We start from the raw sequence: 19,665 nt of genomic DNA on the forward strand, positions 1-19,665 counted from the left end.
GTGATTGCCATTATCCATTGGATAACGGCGAACACGTGACGAGGAACTGCTTACTGCGGCTCTCCGTGAAATCTTCAGGCTCTCGGCTAAGTTTTGTAGCCAGGAGCAGGGAGATTTTAAATTACCCTGGCAATCCACGGCTTTTGCACATGCGTCTGCCATTTTGGCGACGGGCGCGTGTGCAGAACCTGGGGTAAGGTCTGCGGATACATCCGCGGGCCTTAGGTACGTCATTTCATCCTCCCTCACGGATATGATCCGTGGGGGGAGATGAAACACAAGCTTTTGAAACTTTTTAAAACTTTTTTAAACCTTTTTTTTTTTTACTTTTACCCTTTTTTTTCACTTTTTACACTTTTTTTTTACTTTACATGATCACTGTCATCCATTGGATAACAGTGATCATGTCCCTGGTATAATCTCTCTGTTCCTGGCTACACATGGCAGCCAAGAGCAGAGGGATTTTAAATTTCCCGGGGCTCGAGCCCTTCTGTGCACGCGCCCGATATCAATCATCGGGTGCGCATGCGCAGACGGGGATTCGGGTCCCGGGACATCGGGAAGGACTTAGGTGAGTATTTTCACCTCCCCTCATGGATCGGATCCATGAGGGGAGATGAAACAGACTTTTTTTAAAAACTTTTTCACGATCGCCTCTATCCAATGGATAGCAGCGATCGCGTGCCCGGGGACCGCTCACCGCGGTCCCCGGTAACACGTCCTGGTTCCCGGCTACCTTCAGGAGCCGGGAGCCAGGAGATTTCAAATTTGTCGGGGGGCTCCCGGGCTTCTGCGCATGCGCCTGACGTCATCGTCTGGCGCGCATGCGCAGAAGACCGCCGGCGGGTCCGAGAGGACCCGATCTCCAGGGGACACCGCCAACAAGCCAGGTAAGAATTTTCAGCTGCTCTGATGGATCCGATCCATCAGGGCAGCTGAATATCTAACTTTTTAGGCACTTTTCTTTACTTTTTTGCGATCTGCGCTATCCATTGGATACCGCTGATCGTAATACCGGGGGGGACTGCCCGCATCCTGGGATGACAGCTCCATGCTGTCGGCTACCTGCGGGCACCGACAGCATGGAGCTGTCATGTCCTCAGGCAAGTGGGCATTAATCCAAAGAGGATGCATAAAACTACGTCCTCTAGGATTAAAGCCCACTTACTGAGGACGAAGTTTCCCGATGGGGCAGTCGTTAAGGGGTTAATAGCTACACATTTTCTATTGTGCATTACCTCTCTCTTTAGCCTTTATGGGATTCGTTACCTCCTCTCCTAATAACATTCCTACATGTGGTATCTATCATACTGTGCAATATCGCCATCACGTCTTAAGGGCTTCTTCACACTGGCGATCGCGATTTTGCCGCAAGAAAATTGCGTCTTTGTTCCTGCGATTTTTGAGCTTCAGCAATGCTTTTTCTCACGTGATTTTGCAGCAATTTCTAAGCGTGAAAATCAGTAGGACTTTTTGTAATGTTAAAAACACATTGCACGAAAATCGCAAATTGTGCATTAAAAAGGAGGCTCCATAGGGAAACGTGGGAGATAAAAAATAATCGCAAAATACAGAACCATAGGACATGCTGTGATTTTTTTTTTTTCACTCCGCATCGTATGAGTGTAAACATTGCAAATGGAAATGAAACCATTGATAATCATCGGTTTCGTAATTCTGCGTTTGCACTCTTGCATCGTGCGATGTTATCGCAAGTGTGAAGGCGCCCTAAATGCTTGTCTGCTGTCGGGGTAAAAGTAGACTCAAACATGTCCATGCTCTGTTACTTGTTAAAACAGTCTCACTTGACACGTATGGTGTATTTAATACTACCTTCTTAATAACTACCGAATACGTCCCGCATATGCTTAAGCTGCAGTGGCTTCAATACTTTGAGCAAGCTGGGTCCTTCTCACATTTTTTTTAAGTCATTGAGATTTTCAAAAATATATAACAAAAGAAGAAAAAGTCATCCCATACAAAACACAACATAAAGTGAGAAACAGAAATGTGTGCCGGAGCGGCATAGTCACATTAGTATAACCAAAAAATGCACAATATGCCATTAGGCACAAGGGAAATCTACAAGCATAATATGCTAAAACGCTAATCGTGTTCTTCAAGCCTAAAGCCAGGGAAAGGAAAGAAACCTAGGAGGAAGAAGGAAGGGCAGAGCAAGGAAGGGTGCCGATGCGCCCGTGTGACTAAGCCCTTAAGGTGCATTTACACACACAGATGATCACTCAAAATATGCATAGGTACTCATGGCCTAATCAGTAGAGTTGAGTGAACGTACTCTGCTGAGCTTGATGCTCGTTCTAGTATTAGCGTACTCGATGGTGCTCGTTACTGGAACGAGCATCAAGCCATGTTCGACCCCGCCCCAGTTTTTGGCTCCTCCCCCACTGTGACGTGCCTGTTTTGGCCCCTCCCTGCCGTGACGCAGCATGCGTCATTGGCAAAGAAACCTTGAAAAAAATAAAAGCTCGGCACCCTGCGTCCCACATACAAAAATGCTCGAGTCTCCCATTGTAGTCAATGTGGTTCGTTACTCGAGTAGAGCTCTCAAATTTTACGAAAAGCTCGACTCGAATAACGCGGACTCGAGCATTTGGGTGCTCGCTCATCTCTACTAATCAGCCCTTTAGTACTTCATTGCATGTATTTAGAGAACAGTGGGTGGTCTGTTCTCTAAATACATCTGCCATTGTTCTGCGGCGAGATAGTCCTCCTGAGTGACGAGGATTTCATGCGGACCTGAAGTCAGGGATGGATGAAAAGTGCACGATGGGCACACATTTACACACAATAATTATCACTCAAATGGCTTTTGAGTGATTATCGTGTGTAAAAGGGCCTTTAATCTGTATGGCAATCATGAACCCCTCTGTTTCTCCAAAGAGGTTCCCCTGAGCCCGCCAGTAGTTTGACACAGTTTTGCCAACATGATCCCGACTGAGATCAGAGGCATGTCTACCATGGAGCTCCTTCTTGGCCATGATTGCTTTATGGTGTCTAGATCACTGGGATATGAGTTTAGTGTTGTGTTGTTTCTGTCTGCTGGAGTCACTGCTGTATGTAGCTGTGATGTCTCTCTGTAGAGGAACTCTCGCAGTGTCTGTATTCGTTTGTAGTGTACGTTTTTCTTATTATTGTTCAGAATTTGAAAAATTGGGAGACTCCTGATTTGAGTTTTTTCTTTTTTCATTTGGTTCAAATATGACTCAAAATCCAATATATTGTTTGAAGGATTTGCTGGTGACTGGGGCGCTGCTTTGTGGGTGTGATGGGAAAGATTGCCTACTTTATAGTATATTTCTAGAATGAAGGCAGGGGCCCTCATCCGTGCATCACTGTAATGTGATCACACATACGTTGTTGTTATTAATTCCGATTGTCATGGTTCTTGTACAACCCGCAGCTGCAGAAGATGCACTAATATAAAAGAGATTGTTTTCTCCTCCAACAAGATGGCCTATGTCTGGTCCCAGCCACCTATCAGCGAGCCGATAATAGGGCCTGAACTTGATTTTTGTGCTTGAGCAGTAATCCGGTATCAGTAAAACCTGATTAATCTTTCATCACCCTAACGCAATGTCTCGCTGCAGGAAGGATTGCGTTTCCTGGCAACCTTCCACTTGCTCGGGGTCAGTAAGAAGCTCTCGGAATACAGAATGTCTGTGAAGCTACAAACATCCTCAGCGGCGGAGGCTGACCTGCCTGTTTGCTGCAACGGCAGCATCATATTACCCTTGTATGATTTGGATTATTTATCATGCTTCTATTTCCTTATGTGTCCATTATTCTGTATCATCAGCTCCCTCTCTGCTGTAACACGTGTAGAGGCTGAGTGCTGCTTTATAGCCAGACTGAGTAAGATGCACTTCCACTGTCATTTGCATTTTGCAGATACATCGTTTGTACTTTCCTAATTGATTGGGCTCCGTATATTACCCCGGTGGTGACGGCAGTCGGGTTTATATAGTAGACATTCATGGTTTAACGATATAGATGAGGATTAGCATAATCTGGCAGCTGGATTTTACTGAATTTGGTATGTAGACTAGTTTAACCCCTTAAGGACCAGGGTGTTTTTGGTCACTTTTATGGGATTTTACCCATGTGGCGGTTTTACTGCCCTTTTTTTTCTTCAGCTGTCAAAATTATTTTTGCTTTGTTTTTTTTTTCCGTGGCATATAGGGCTATTTTCTTTGTCACTGAATTTTTTTCTTGTTTTTTTTGTAGTTTTATTAGGGGTAAAAAGTCAACTTTTCTTTATTTTAAAAGGCTTATTTTTACAATTTGTAGGTTTACGCAAAATAAAGTATAGGATGTTTGAATATATAATATATATAGTTTTGGATTCAGGGTGCACACGGCGACATCTTCGGTATCGGCAGTAGGTCTCATTTATATATATAATAATTTTTTTAACTCATTTTTGTAACTTTTTTTCACATCTATGTCCCCCATGATGTCATGTAGGACATCTGGGCGTCGTTCACATTGTAAAATAAAAAAAAGAAAAGACACTTTTACTGTAGCTGGGGCATACATAGGATCACCAGTTACATGGGAAAACATCTCCCTGCAGTAACAATAGTCACTAGCAGAGCTGATCTGGGTCTGCTAGGTCCCTGCAGCTCTGCTGTGTCGGGGGCATAGGATCATAAACTGGTAAAGTTGGAAAGGACCTCCAGGGTTGTCGGATCCAACCACCTGTTCAGTGCAGGATCACTAAATCATCCCTGACAGATATTTGTCCAGCCTTTGTTTGAAGACTTCTATTGATGGAGAACTCACCACCTCCTGTGGTAACCTGTTCTACTCATTGATCCCCCTCACTGTCTAATATCTAATTTGTCTCTTCCCTTTCAGTTTCATCCTATTGCTTCTGGTCTTTCTTTGTGCAAATGAGAATAGGGCTGATCCCTCTGCACTGTGAGAGTCCTTCAGATATTTGTAGACCGCTATTAAGTCTCTTCTCGGCCGTTTTTGCAAGCTAAACATTCCCAGATCCTTTAACCGTTCCTCATAGTACATGATTTGCCGTCTGCTCACCATCTTGGTAACTCTTCTCTGAACTTGCTCCAGTTTGTCTCTTTTTTAAATTGGAATTGGGATGCCCAGAACTGGACACAGTATTGCAGATGAGGTCTAACTAAGGAAGAGTAGAGGGGGATAATTACCTCACGTGATCTAGACTCTATGCTTCTCTTAATACGTCCCAGAATTGAGTTTGCCTTTTTTTGGCTGCTGCATCACATTGTTGACTCATGTTCAGTCTATGATCTATTAGTAAGTATACCCAAGTCTTTTTCACATGTGCTGCTGCTTAGCTCAATTCCTCCCATTCTGTATGTGCTTTTTCCATTTGTCTTGCCCAGATGTAGGACTTTGCATTTCTCCTTGTTAAATACCATTTTGTTAGTCACTGCCCACTGTTCAAGCTTGTCTAAATCTTTTTGAATCCCCTTTCTCTTCTCTAGTAGTGGTCCCTCTTAGCTTTGTCTTGTAGGCAAATTTGATCAGTGATCGCTGGGTCGAATAGCGGAAGTAACCGTTCCGCTTCTTCTCTACATAGCACTACTTGGGCGCTATGTAGCCTATAAAGGAGAAGGCAGAAGTGGTTAAAAGAACACTTCTTCCTTCTCCTATGGGTCCTCTGCTTTGACTAACACCCGAGGACTTGACCTGTTCTTGTTACATTGAAGAAACAGCAGCTTAATCCCAATCCATATTTTTACTATCTAATGGGATTAAAGCCCAGGACTGTGTGCTGTAAATTTACTGTGCTTGGTCCTTAATGGGTTAATATTCCAACCTAGTTCAACATTTCGAGCAGTCAGAAGCAGGTACTTATTCAGTGACCAGTGACTCACATTTGCTCATTGTCAGAGTTGTAACCATCATCCTTTTTAAAGAAATTGGAAGGATAATGTTCATCACATACAATAATCTTGAGCAAAATCAGGCGCTTTTTGATCAATGATCTTCCTCTTTTCTCCATTTCTTATTGTTTACCCACTTTCCACTTGACAGACCTTTCTCCTGCATAGTGTAATATACATATGCATAAGAGAACTCTGATGGTGGACCTCTTTTGCATACTGTAATATACATATACAATATACATATTAATACACTATATGTATATTACATATGTACAATATACATATTAATACACTATATGTATATTACATATGTACAATATACATATTAACTCACATTTTTAATTTAAAAAAAGAATTGCAAATAAAATCATCCTGACATCATTTTTGTCTCTGTTGAGTAATTCCAAGGAATCCACAATGCGCTTTCCCACCGAAAATAAATTAAGAGCTGGGGTGAGTGCGGCTGGCAGGGGAATTGGATTGGAGAGGGTTAATATAATAGTAAAATTCGTGCAACAGATGGGTGAGTGCCTTGGCTCTCCCTCTTTTGTGCCATTCTCTGTCACACGTACAGTGAATAGCACAACCTGATGGCAACAGTGGCAAAACTTTGGTAACATCTACCTGAATTTATGGTCTAACCCCAACTTTCGGGCTCTCTCCAATGAGTGCATAAACAGCAATGGTGTTTTTACGTTTTCACGGCTGCATCTCTGTATAAGCACCTGAATGGGCGTTTTTCCGCGATCACAGATAGCGTTTTCTTGTCCATTCACACAACTGCGAGCGTCGTTTTTAGCAAAAGTACACCGCACCCCAGAAAACCCTTGCTCTGCCAAAATCCTCGGGATGCCTTCTGGTACCTATATAGAGGCACCTATAAGCTTTTTGGAGCGTTGGACCCTGCAAAAATGCCTCCCCCTCCCTTGTTTTTCCCTGCTCCCATAGAAGTCTATAGGACCCAACGGCGTATATTCGCCAAAACATAGTTCCAGAACTATGTTTTGGCTGAGCAAGTATGCGCCAATTGCGTATGTTTTATTTTTCGCGCTGCCAGCGTATTTACGCGCCGTATATTACGGCTGCATTGGAATCCAATGCTTCACATGGGTTCCGTATATGTGCCCGGGCATGAAAACACAGCGTATATGCAGTCATGGGAATAAGGCCGTATTTACATGGGCATGTAAAACAAGCAAATTCAATGTGATTGCGCGATGCACAGAATTTGCATGTTGTAATAACTAGAGATGAGCAAACCTACTCGGCCACGCCCCTTTTTCACTCGAGCACCGCGATTTTCGAGTACTTCTCTACTCAGGTGAAAAGATTCGGGGGCGCTGTGGGTGAGCGGGGATTTGCAGAGGGGAGTGGGGGGGGGGGAGAGTTAGAGAGAGAGAGCTCCCCACTGCTACCCCCCGCTCCACCACGCCATCCCCGGCGCCCCCCGAATCTTTGCACCCGAGTAGCCAGGTACTCAAAAATAGCGATGCTCGATCGAGTAATTACTCGAAACGAGTATGTTCGCTCATCTCTAGTAATAACCCATCATTTATAGTGGGTGTGTTTACATGGGCAATTCTTTTCTCGCAGCGATGTGAAATCCCAGCTTGTCCTATTTTTTGGGGCGATATATTTTCTATAGGAGGCGGGAAAAAAAATTTGCACTCGCCTGTGACTTTCATGCAAGTGTGATGGAATTTTTTTTTTTTTAATTTCCTATTGAAACAACATACAATTTTCACACGCCTAAAGAATACATATGAGAATCTGTGGTGTAACGATGAAAACGCATCATAGTCGCAGTGAAAATTGTATGTTTGAAAGCACGATATCCTGAGTATCTTGGACTGATACTGCGCCCACTTGTGTAAATACAGCCTTAAAGTAAGCCCCCAGTCCGGAGCTCAAAATCTAATGCAAGCCAATACCTATGGGGGTGATTACCTGCTATTTATTTGGTCTCAGATCTTGCTCCTTGACTGCTTTATAGCTGAGATCTCTAACTATAGTTTAGCTACAGTGCCTAATCTGAAGTAGTCTGGGACACACCTCCTGTCTCATCATTGGTACAAGCTGCAGCCTGAGCAAATGATGTCAATGATGAGACACGGGGGGGGGGGGGGGGGGGGGGTCCCAGACCACCTCAGATTAGGCACTGTAACTAAACTATTGTCACAGATCTCAGCTCTGTCCTAGTAGTGATGAGCTATAAAGCAACCAAGGAGCAAGATCTGAGACAAACTAAATAGCAGGTAATCATCCCCATAGGTATTGGCTTGTATATCAGTTTTAGTTCCTGACTGTAAGATTCCTTTAAGTTAGAGAGAGAAACAGCTTGCACAAGCTACACACTGATTTATGCTGTAATATTAAGGTTTTTTGACTTTCAATACTTCATTAACCCTTTGCAATCCAATTTTGGATTCAGGGTTTCCTAGGGGGCTTTTTCTTTCTGCCATTATACAATGCCGCCATCTTCTGGCTAGAGCCAGTACTGCGGTATCGAACATGTTGGAGAGGCCCTCGACAACAGATCAGCTAGTACGGTAATATACAGTAGGAGTACCCTGCCGGACGTCTTCCGACATCGAAGCTGTACAGCCTTCAATCAGAATGTCTTCCGACGTCAGACAGTGGATTGGAAAGGGTTAATACTCTCCAAATTACACAAGCATCTACGTAAAAGTAGCCATAGATGACCGACATGTTATCACATGTCTACACACATCAGTCCAAAAAAATGACATCAAGTCCTTAGTTCACCTTAGTTTAGTTCATCAGGCATGTCTAGGGAAGAAAGACTAACGACCAATTAAACTGGATGGATTAGGTTTTCTAATGCTTCTGGATGCTTTATTATTCTCTATCCGCTGCTCTTCCGATGCCATGTGAATACTGTGCAGCTGCAAACTTGCTCTAACAAAGAGTTAGAGGAGAAAACCTACTAAGTAATGGAAAAATATTATTAGGGATGCTCCAGATGCACAGGAGACGGCAGAAAAAAATGGCTGAGCGGCAGCAGATGTGCCGCGATGTGTTTGATTAGGAGTGTACTACATGAGCCATTCCCTCAGGATTTGCTTCAAGCCACTGGTGAGGATAACAGCCATTTATCCCATGGGGATATGTTCTCATTCATGTTCTATCACACAGGCTGTAAGCTGCAGTGAAGGGATGCTGAATTGTGACACGCAGCACATTTTAATTAATTTAGTGAGTCTCTAAAAACAATATCTAGTTGTATATTGTGTGGAATTGTATTATGACCCTTTGTTTCGTAACGCTGTGTTATTTCATGATATTTACATATACATGACCAAAATATGTGACACCCGAAAATCACATCCATAGGTTTTTGTTGAGCATCTTATCATGGCCATTAATATGGAGTTGGAAAACCCTCACTTTGCTGCTGTTTCATTAGACCGCCTGTCCATGGGCGGGGCGGATTCTCGGCAGCGTATTTCCGCGCGGGAGATCATTTAAAGTCACCCCGATTTTCCGCGATGAACCTATCATTATGATGAGTTCATTGCGGAAAATCGCAGCATGCCACGATTTTTAGACGCCAGCAGAAAATCACAATGGATTTCCTGATCGTGTACATTGGGCTGCACTTTCCATAGTTATTCAATGGAAAGCGTTTCAAGCGTGATCCACGTGCGATTTATGAACTATCGCCTGTGGACAGCCAGCCTAAGCATTATTCATTCTAGAGGTGTTCAGTGAGATGGAAGCCCGGGGGACACAGTCATCCTGAAACTGGACTTTCCTAAACTGTGACCAAAACATTCTCTAGAATGTCACATATTGCCGTATTATGTTTCCTTCATTGACACTAAGGATGTAATATTATTATACAGTTGCATTCACAGTTATTCAACCCCCATTACAAATTGGGTAAATTTGCCAAATTTGCAAGCTTTCAGCTGTTTGTAAAAGTAACAATCAAACAAAAATGATTTCAAAAGCTCAACGCAACTAATATAACAAGTGGTGGCTCCAAAGTTTAACACAAAATTCCACTTTTAATGACTACTACAATTTCAGACTTCACTAACCACTGAAGACACTTGTCATGAAGGGGTTTAACGAGCATAGTTTTACTGTTAGGACCTGCTCAAAATGTAACATATAGCCAGACACCAGCTTCTGACAGTGTTCCTAAGCAATCTTAGCCCATTCCTCATGGTCAATGGCCTCCAGTTGACTAATATTCTTGGGTTTACGTGCAGCAACCACCACCTTCAAATTTCACCAAAGGTTTTCTATTGGGTTCAAGTCCGGTAACTGTGACGGCCACTCCAGAATCTTCTAGGACGTCTTCTGAAATCTTGCCTTGGTGGGCTAGTATGTAACATACTTTAAGGTATGTTTGGGATCATTGTCCTGTTGGAAGGTCCAATGATATTCTAGCCTCAGCTTCTTCACAGAAAGCATAAAGAGCTGTATAAAGATTCGGCCTTTGAGGGTACAAGACTGAAAATGGCACCTCACGTAGCCTGACATCCAAGGCTTGCCACCACCACCACAAATATTAATAATATACAGTGAATCCTTTTTGAGATAACCACCAAAATTTGTGTTGAAATCTGGTCTTCTAGAAGGGATTGTCTTTTCAAAGAAGATGGCTATTATACATAAAGTAAATATCTGTCACACTGTACCACTATGGGGATTTGGGAGGGGCGCCTTCTCATGTAAGGTCAGCTCTGCCGACATGTAAAAACTGTCCTAAAAAGGTGCCCCCACTGCCTTAGAAAATCAGATTTAAGTTTGTTCCCCAAAATACAATTGGTAACTTTATAAATTCTTATTGGTTGATATGGACAATAAGGACACCTCTTAGGGAGCGCAATCAGGAGCAAAGACAAGTCTCTTTTTTACGGGAATATACAGTAGTGGACTTTTTAGACTTTATTATGCAGGTTTTCTTCTGTATTGAAGATCTGACATAACACTTCTATCCACCTTTTTGTTGGCACTCATATAAACCTAGTATGTAAGGCTGAAAAAAAGACATTAGTACATCCATTATATAGCATAATCATAACTACCACAATAGAAATGCAGTAAACAAAGCAGGCAAGCCAAAGGGTAGTCACCATGAGGGACCCATCTTTTTGGTGAGAATCACACTGGAAAAGTGGCACATATTCAGAAGAATGGGGAAGGAGTACAGTATTGGCAACCTCCATAATGGCAACCACCTCTATTGCCTGACCGGTAGCAATCATTCTAAGAACCAATTAACATGTTCCAGATTTCATGAGACCTTGTATGTTACCCTAAAATTCTCATCCAATCCTCCAACATCCCAGCTCTAATCCATGTGAATGGGGTTTTTGTAACCTGATCACATGCTGTGAAAAATAAATGCACAGATTGTTGTCCATGCTATGGGGGAAAAATGTGCGAGAATCATTAGCATGCTACTTGTTTTTGCAGAGCCCACACAGAAGAGCGAGCAGATAAGCTCCACTGAATATGGCTAGTCTTTGTAGAATCAGGCTAATTTCCTATAGGCGAGCGCGTTATTGGGCCGTTAAACTCTGCTCGATATCGCACTCAAGAACATGCGGTATCCCTGTCCCTTCAGGGAAGTAGTGATCCACCAGGACGGCTAAAAAGGATTAGCAAGTGTTTCCCATTCTTTTCAATGGGAAGCCTCGCATCACACCACCCTCGTGTGTACCTTGCACACCATGTGATGTTTTTTCTGGCTTCATTGAAAACACTGGGCAAGACTTTCTGAGGGAACGCCGTGTGAAAGTGGCCTCATAGAATGTTAGAGTTGGAGGGGACCTCCAGGGTCATCTGGACCAACCCCCTGCTCAATGCAGGATCCATAGCACCTCAAACTGCACATCTGTGGTTTTGCAAACCTATGGCTGTCGCGATGCGTGCGTATTTACCCTAAAATGCTCTTTGACATAAATTCCTATCGTTCCAACGCATTTCTCGCAATGATCGCTTTACTTCACAGCCGAGGAAAGCATTGAGGGAGCAGTCTCTGTTAGTGTACAAGGAAGGGCTGTACGGGAGATGATGTATTGATGATGATTGCTGCACGGCAAGAGGGGGAATTGTATCATGGGCAGCTGGCTCTGTTTGGGCATGAAAAGGTTTAGTGGCAAGAGATGGGGGATTTTGCTGTGAGCATTGATGTGGTCCTGTGGGGGACTGTGATGTGATGGGAGACATGGATCCACAGGGGTTGGCAGTATGCTATGAGGGCAGACCTGCTTCTGTGTGGCAGGGGATTGTGCTGAGAGTGTTGACGTGGGTCCGTCGGGGTGGGCAGTATGTTATCAGGGCAGATCTGCTTCTGTGGGACGGGGGATTGTGCTGTGAGTGTTGACGTGGATCCGCAGGGGTGGACATTATGCTATGAGGAGAGACCTGCTTCTGTGGGGCAGGGGATTGTGCTGAGAGTGTTGACGTGGATCCGCGGGGGTGGACATTATGCTATGAGAGCAGACCTGCTTCTGTGGGGCGGGGGATTGTGTGGAGAGTGTTGACGTGGATCCGCGGGGGTGGACATTATGCTATGAGATCAGACCTGCTTCTGTGGGGCGGGGGATTGTGCTGTGAGTGTTGACGTGGATCCGCGGGGGTGGGCAGTATGTCATGAGAGCAGACCTGCTTCTGTAGGGCCGGGAATTGTGTGGTGAGCAGCTTATATTTTTTGTGGCCCCTGAAAGAAAAAACAATGACGATGCAGACCTCATACTACAATAGGTTGTGCCCCTCTGACCTGGACCCTCTACCTTAAAATGCATTGCATTGTCTAAAAATAAGAAAAGTTTTTACGTTTTTTAAAAAGAAATTTCCTTTTATCTGTTCCCATTTCCACCTTCTTGTCTTACAATTTTCAGGTTTAAGGTTTCTCCGCCACATTGTAGACAGCCTCTATTATTATTTCCAGCCATTGTCTGCGGCTTCTTTCCCATCAATAAGAGCTGTAACGAAAATCCGTAACATGTTTCTTGTAACAGAATAGATTAAGCTTACAGTGGTTGGGGGAAAAAAAGCTTCAAAACCTGGTTTGATGTAACGTATAGGCTGCATGCCTCTCGTTCCAGCTGCTGAGCCTTTAGATGCATCCAATTTACACCCTGTTATAGGTCAGCGAGCACGGAGACAGAAAGAGCATAGGGAAGTAAGTGTCCGACACAGCTGAGACCGCCGCTGATCTCCTACACCGGCCAGATGAGGAGCAGCAGAATTCTCATCAGCTGTAAAACTGTATGATAGCTGGATGGATAGACAGACTGACAGATTAAGTAGAATGACAGATGGATAGAATGGATAGATTGACAATCTCGATGAATGGATGGATCGGCAAACAGACAGACTGATACATTAGGAAGATTGACAGACAGACGGATGATGGGTCAAAGATAGCTATGCATCCAGACCTACATATGATGTGAGCGACCGTGAGATAGATGGGATATTGCCACTTCCATGGACAAGGCATATATGAACGCAGCCCCTCACCCATCCTCCAGACCATGATGCTCTTACAGCACATGCTATAATAAAACATTAGAGCACTGCGCCATCAGATATCACTTGTAAAACCAAATAGAAGATCCTCTTTAAAGACTGGTCCTGGATTTTGTATCCAGCGTGGCTAAATATATTTTATTTTGCCAGATCTCTCAGGATTGTGCATGCCAAGGAGGCATTAGGAAAAGTGTATTTCTAAAAGGGTGATTTACCTTGCTCTGCTACTAGGGGGCACTGTGGTACAATAAAAGCAGCCGCTTGTCTGTTTTTTTATTGTGGGAAATAAAAAAAGGAAATCTTTTTAAAGAGACCCACGCCATAGTCACATTTTCAATCCGTTCCCGTCACCTTATACAATTCTTAATATTATAGCAGCTATTCTGTAGCACATTGTAAAAAAAAAAAGTAGTAAACGTGCATCTTAGCTTCACGGAATATAATATTTTAAATAGATTATGGACAATTAATTTTACAGTTTTTATTCTGTGCAGAAGGCACATTGGAGGCAGAATTGTTAGGGCTTCGTAATCCAATTTTTCTGTAATTGGGTATGAGAAAAACATTGATATCATTAGTAATCGCCAAAATGAGAGACTTTTGAATAAGGCATCAGTGTAAAGGATGCCCATGCCCATGGCTGTGTTCTCTGGCACCTGCTCAGCCAAGCGTCAGGTCAGTGCTGGGGCAGAGACCGACACCTTGGTACCGCTTGTCTTCAGAAGATCCAACAAGTTAAGATGCAATCTGTTTGGTTCTTGTTGTTGGGGAAGTGACTAAATCAGTAGATTGTGGGTCTAGTATTTAATGTGTAGTGTCGGAATTACACAGAGGAGTTGTATCATAAACAGGTAATGTTATACAATGTATCTAATATTCTGATACTTTGGGGTATTAGAACTAGTAATCACATTCTATAGGAGCAAAATGGCTGCTAAAATTCTTCTTTCATTCCATAAGAAAACATGCGCAAAAATGTGTGACTTTTCTGCCTTTTGCGCTGGTTTAGACACTTTTGGCTATTTAAAAAAAATGGATTATAGCTTTGAGGAAGGGGCGTGGCCATAAGGACCAACAAATTGTATAATTTACATCAGGAACTGGCATAAATTATATCAGAAATGTGCGCCGGCTCAGACCTGGCATATATTTCTATGTAGGTGCACAGAGGAGCCGTGAGCTTCTTCATAAATTAGGCACATCATGTGCCAAGGCAAAACATATCAAGACCAGCGTTTGACAGGCTGGTCCTAATAAATTACCCCCACTGTTCCCAAGATGTCGCTGATCTGATGTGGAGAACAAACCGGCAGTTGATGACGTTGGCTGTGGAATACTCATGTGCCAGTGTCCACCACTTAAGAGCCTTTGACATGGCCACACTGTTGGATAAGAACATTAGCCAGAAAGTTTGTTTGCCCGATCATCATGTAGGAAGACAAGCGTTTAGCCAATGAAAAACCGAACACTCATTTGTTGGCTTTTCTTATCTTTTATGTAAGCGGGTCACCTACACAACTTCCTGATGTGCATCTGACCATGGATGGCGATATAGGGACGAATGATTGTGCCTATAGAGCAGATCATCTCCCCTTGTGAGCAATATGAATGAGCCCTGACCGACATGCTTCATACTAGGCTTCAAGCAGACTTCCGACTTGTGAACTTGAGTATGGATTTAGAGCACAAACTTTGAGTGTTTTGGGTTGCATAATGGTCTTCAGATAGAGATCCTGAAACAAAGGAGTTGTGGGATGCAGAATAATGGCGGTTCAGTTTAAAGGGGTTTTCCAGTTAAAAAAAAAAATGGACCTATTCTCAGGATACATCATCAGTAGCTGACCGGCATGATATTGCAGGCACAGCACCTGTTGAAGTGATTGAAGGTCATGCCTACAATACCATGCGGGGTTCACTGCACAATTTATGAAGCTAGCTGCTTCTTGTTCTGTCCACCAGAATGCTGACTCTTGTTGATCAGCTGTTGACGACCTACCCTTGGGATAGATCGGTCATCAGTTTTTTTAAGCTAGACATTCCCTTTAATTTAGGGTTATTAGTTCATAGCAAAGTAAAGTTTATTCCATTTGGACAGACTTAGATGTGCCCATGAGACTCTTTAGTGTATCCTAAGGCCTCCTTCACACAGGCACCAGCTTATTTGCTCTCGCCTGATTGCTGTAAAATAGCGCTACAAACAGTGCTTTTTTGCGCACGCATCAGCGTATTTTACTGCACTTTTTGCCCACACAAGACGTGTTAATTTGCACAGCAAACAGACGCAGCGATTGAAATGGCTTAGCAGTTGCAGATATGTTCCAGCGGAATAAAGCAGCGTTTCACGCATCTCCTTGCGTATTGCGTGTACATTCGCCCACCCCCATTGATTTCTTTGGGGACCTTTGATGCGCAAATATGCAGAAAAATATAACATCAACCAAAATGAACTCACAAAACACAGAAATGTGAATGAACCCATTGAAGTCAATGGGTTCTATCCTATGCGTATTGCACGCAACTACGCCCCGGTGAACTTGGCCCAAGTGTAGACCTCATTTCCATCCTCCACTAGGTTGTTTGTTAAACACACACATGGCATCCACTAGTATTTGTTGGGGTTGTCTGAGAAACATGTCAGAAACTTGTATCATCATTCTCCTCAATATTGCTTGCCAATGGGTTTACAGGACAGGCAAAACATACAACTAGTATGACTACTCGGTCATTCGTTACCCTCACCCATAGTCTCTCATACACGGTTCTCACAGATGAGCTGCTCCTATACAACACTTCTCTGTTTAGTCAAAAGATCAAAAGAAAAGCTGAGCCTCCATATCTGCCTCAGGTATTTTATTTTATGTTATCGGATGATATTTTTTTTTGTACAGATGAATTGGCTTTTTGTTTTTTACTAAGTAGCGGTATATGGTTCAAGGCTTTCATTCTTTTACATTGCACTATTGATCCATCCATAAGTATTCTCCAAAACTCTTATACGTTGTTATCTCTTGATGATATTCAGCGGAGTGTGTGATCTAAGCGCATGCTACATTCAATGTTTTTGTAGTAGAGTCACTAAGTACTTGAGTCACCTGCACTATAGTGACTATTGAGCTATTGAGCTGTTTCCTCCTTACTGTATAGTTAGCAGGGGGGGTGGGGGGGGCATGAAGGTTTTTTTTTTCCATTTCTCTTAATTGTCTTGCAAGATCATAAATGTTACAATATGGTTCCTAAAACCTAGGTTCATTTCACTCCTTAATGCTGACCTGTCAAGACTATTCGACTTCCCTTGTTCTCCCTACCGTCCTATCCATTGACATATGGCAGCCCAAACCTTGTCCATACGCCCAATCAGTAAAATGGATTTTATATATGTTGGTTTTGTTTTTTTGTTTATTAGCCAAGAAGGCGGTATATAGACTTGTCAGTACTATATAGTGTGTCATAAATTACTGTATCAAGGAGTAAACAGGTTTCCCTTAAGGCTACTTGCACACGGACTGAAAATAAGTTCCTTGGGCACAAGTCATATCAGACAGCACACTGACATCTCATCCATGTGCTATCTGATGTACTGGACTCCACACATATACATGTGCTATTATCACCCAAGAATCAGACCCTAAGGTTACTTGCACATGGACGATATTTATGTCTGACTTGTGGACCAAATAACTGGGACGAAAATTAAACAGAAGTATCAACGATTCATTTGAATGGGTGCATTCACATAGGCTTATTTTACTTGGATGAATAGTTGAAGTAAAAAACATTGCAGAATTTCCTATTGTCCAATTTTTAGGCGAGTGTAGCACATGTCAATGTGTTGTGTTCAACGCATCAGACAGGATGCCCGTGTGTTTACCAATGCAAGTTGCACAACTCTGGCACAACTTTTTACTCAACTGTGTGCAAATAGCCTAAAGAGGGTTTCCCCTGGAAAATCAAATAATACTTTTCGTTTAGACCCAACGATTTTGACCTTGCTTAAAATTTGCTCAAAGGTGTCTCTTGAGCGTGAATCGTTGGGTCTAAATGCACGGACATCGTGCAGTTTTCGTGCACGAGACATTCTTCGCTCAATTCTAGTTTTCTTGAATTGAGCAATGAACTCTTTTATCAGTAGTGCAGGCTGTTATCACAGTCGGCAGCACTGATAAGATTCTTTCAGCTCGCGTCCCACTGGTAGTTCACAGCAGGACGCGAGCTGTAAGTGTGGAGAACAATACAGCTGTTTGCTTATGCAAAACAGCTGTATTGTTCGCCAAGTGATAGCGGCAGTGTCCTGCTCTGCCTGCATAGCTCCTAAGTAGCTACTTAGCTACTTTAGAGTATACAACGATGAGCGCTCAAAACTGTCACTCAAACTGTCATTTGAGCGACTTTTGAGTGATTATCTTTCAGTGTAAATGAGGTCTAACTTAAGCGTTCCTGCACTACCAACTTAAAAAACAGTATAACATCTATTTATTTCTCCCAGTTACATCTGTAACAGAGAAAGCTAGGCAACAATCCTAATGGCTTCCATTACAGCTCCTTTTAAGGTGAAACAACCCCAGTGGAAAAGAAACAGGATGAGAGTGGAAGTAGGGAGTTTAATTGCAGCGGTGAGATAGAAGAGTCCCCTTGTTTATGGAAGGTGTTGCCCACCCTAAATGATGTTATACTCAATGGGTAAACGTATAGAACAAAAGAAAGAGTATCTTATACAAATTCTTGAGATTAGGTATTTTGACAAAAAGCTTTCAGTTTATTATTAAAACCAGCTTGTATACACGTATCGAGGCATGGGAACCTCTTCCTCAGCACTTGCTGGGGTCATACATCTAAAGATGCTAACAGTGTTTTTTAGGCGGCTCTTTTGGACGCTCCTTCTGTCACCCGCATACTACTTGGAAGATGTATATGCATAGCTAGAAGGATTTGTCATTCAGTAGCCTGGGAATGTGATGTCTCCATGTAAGGCTTTATAAAGTCCATAGAGACCTAAGAACAACGTATTTATTGTGATAAAAGTTGATATTGAGTTTTATTAGTTTTCACTTTGGAAAGTGGCACCTCCATTTGTGGGATCTGTATAACGTGTTTGTAACGATGACATTACTCATTGCTAAAGGGTTGTGTTTCTAGCAAGAACAGATTGTTCCCACGTTGATTACTTCTTCATTGTCTTGCAGCTCTACGCTATTCCGTGGTTTCTTACAATGTTCACACGTAAGTCACAGCTTTTCTATTTTGTTCCCGTGTTTGGTTTTTATTGCTTTACGTCACGTTTTTTTGTTCTTGTCTACCCGCATTCTTGACATTTGTATTGCATTATACTTTGGTTTGTCGTGTTTGCTGATCACAGATATTAAATGTCAGCAGACACCCAGTTGCTCCCAGTTTATAGCACAGTTACAGCAACAACTGTGTTGACATAAAGGGGTTAAAAGACTGAAGACAGATGGAAGCGGATATGTCATTGAAACTGAGAGGTAGATTGTTGTGGAAAATGAATACGCCGCGTCTCTGTGGAATGAGAAGACTTTGGAGTAATAGGAGTTCAATCAAGGTGGAAGATTAAAACCTACAAGGCCAAATTCATGCCTGCTGATGTGGCCGTTTCTTCGAGAAGGTTTCTCGTCTTATAAGTCTACTAGTTTCTCATACCGAGAGCAGGTCGAGTGAAGAACTCTTGTCGGGTTTGATTAAACAATTAATGCCTAGATGCGAGAATTGCTTGCATCATCCAAGAAGGAGCAGAATCTGCAAGTAAATCATGTGGCTTTTGACAGTGCCAGAACAAGAAGAGGATCTTCTCATTTAACAATAGCCAAAACTCACTTTAGAAAGCAATTTGCACTTCTCTGAAATACACTTGAAATGAAAAGCCTTCTTTAATAGGTTAAATAAAAATCAAGACCAATGCTTCCCAGTTGTAATTACCAGACGTTTGGAAGTGAATACATTCGTTCGATCTTGAAGAGGATACGGGTGCTGTAATAATAATCAATTTAAGATGTTGGCATATCTCGTTATGTAAAGTGGCCAACTACAGCAAAAGGGGCTTAACACTTCCTTAAGTCCACTTCACAGGCCGGATGAATTAGTTACACAAGTATCCATGGCCATTGCTTAGTTTGTCAATCAACGTAACTTAAAGTGGGGCTTCCATTATAGAGCTGTCATTAGTCATTTTGGCGGGGGTCCACCCTTGCTGTGGAAGAGGTCTTGAAGCTCATTTTCATGTGTCGGCAACGGCACATGACCG

At 42.7% G+C, this 19,665-nt stretch overlaps 1 protein-coding gene across 1 annotated transcript in view; it reads left to right on the forward strand.

Annotated features, from left to right (window-relative positions):
- The window catches only part of TBCK (TBC1 domain containing kinase), a 233,466-nt gene that overhangs the window by 103,654 nt on the left and 110,147 nt on the right, over window positions 1-19,665 (forward strand). Inside the window, exon 21 of the mRNA XM_066573900.1 lies at window positions 18,590-18,626. Coding sequence (XP_066429997.1) covers window positions 18,590-18,626 — 37 coding nt within the window. The remainder of the gene's footprint in view (window positions 1-18,589; window positions 18,627-19,665) is intronic.

Source organism: Eleutherodactylus coqui, chromosome 7 (assembly GCF_035609145.1).
Source record: "Eleutherodactylus coqui strain aEleCoq1 chromosome 7, aEleCoq1.hap1, whole genome shotgun sequence".
Lineage (NCBI taxonomy): Eukaryota > Metazoa > Chordata > Amphibia > Anura > Eleutherodactylidae > Eleutherodactylus > Eleutherodactylus coqui.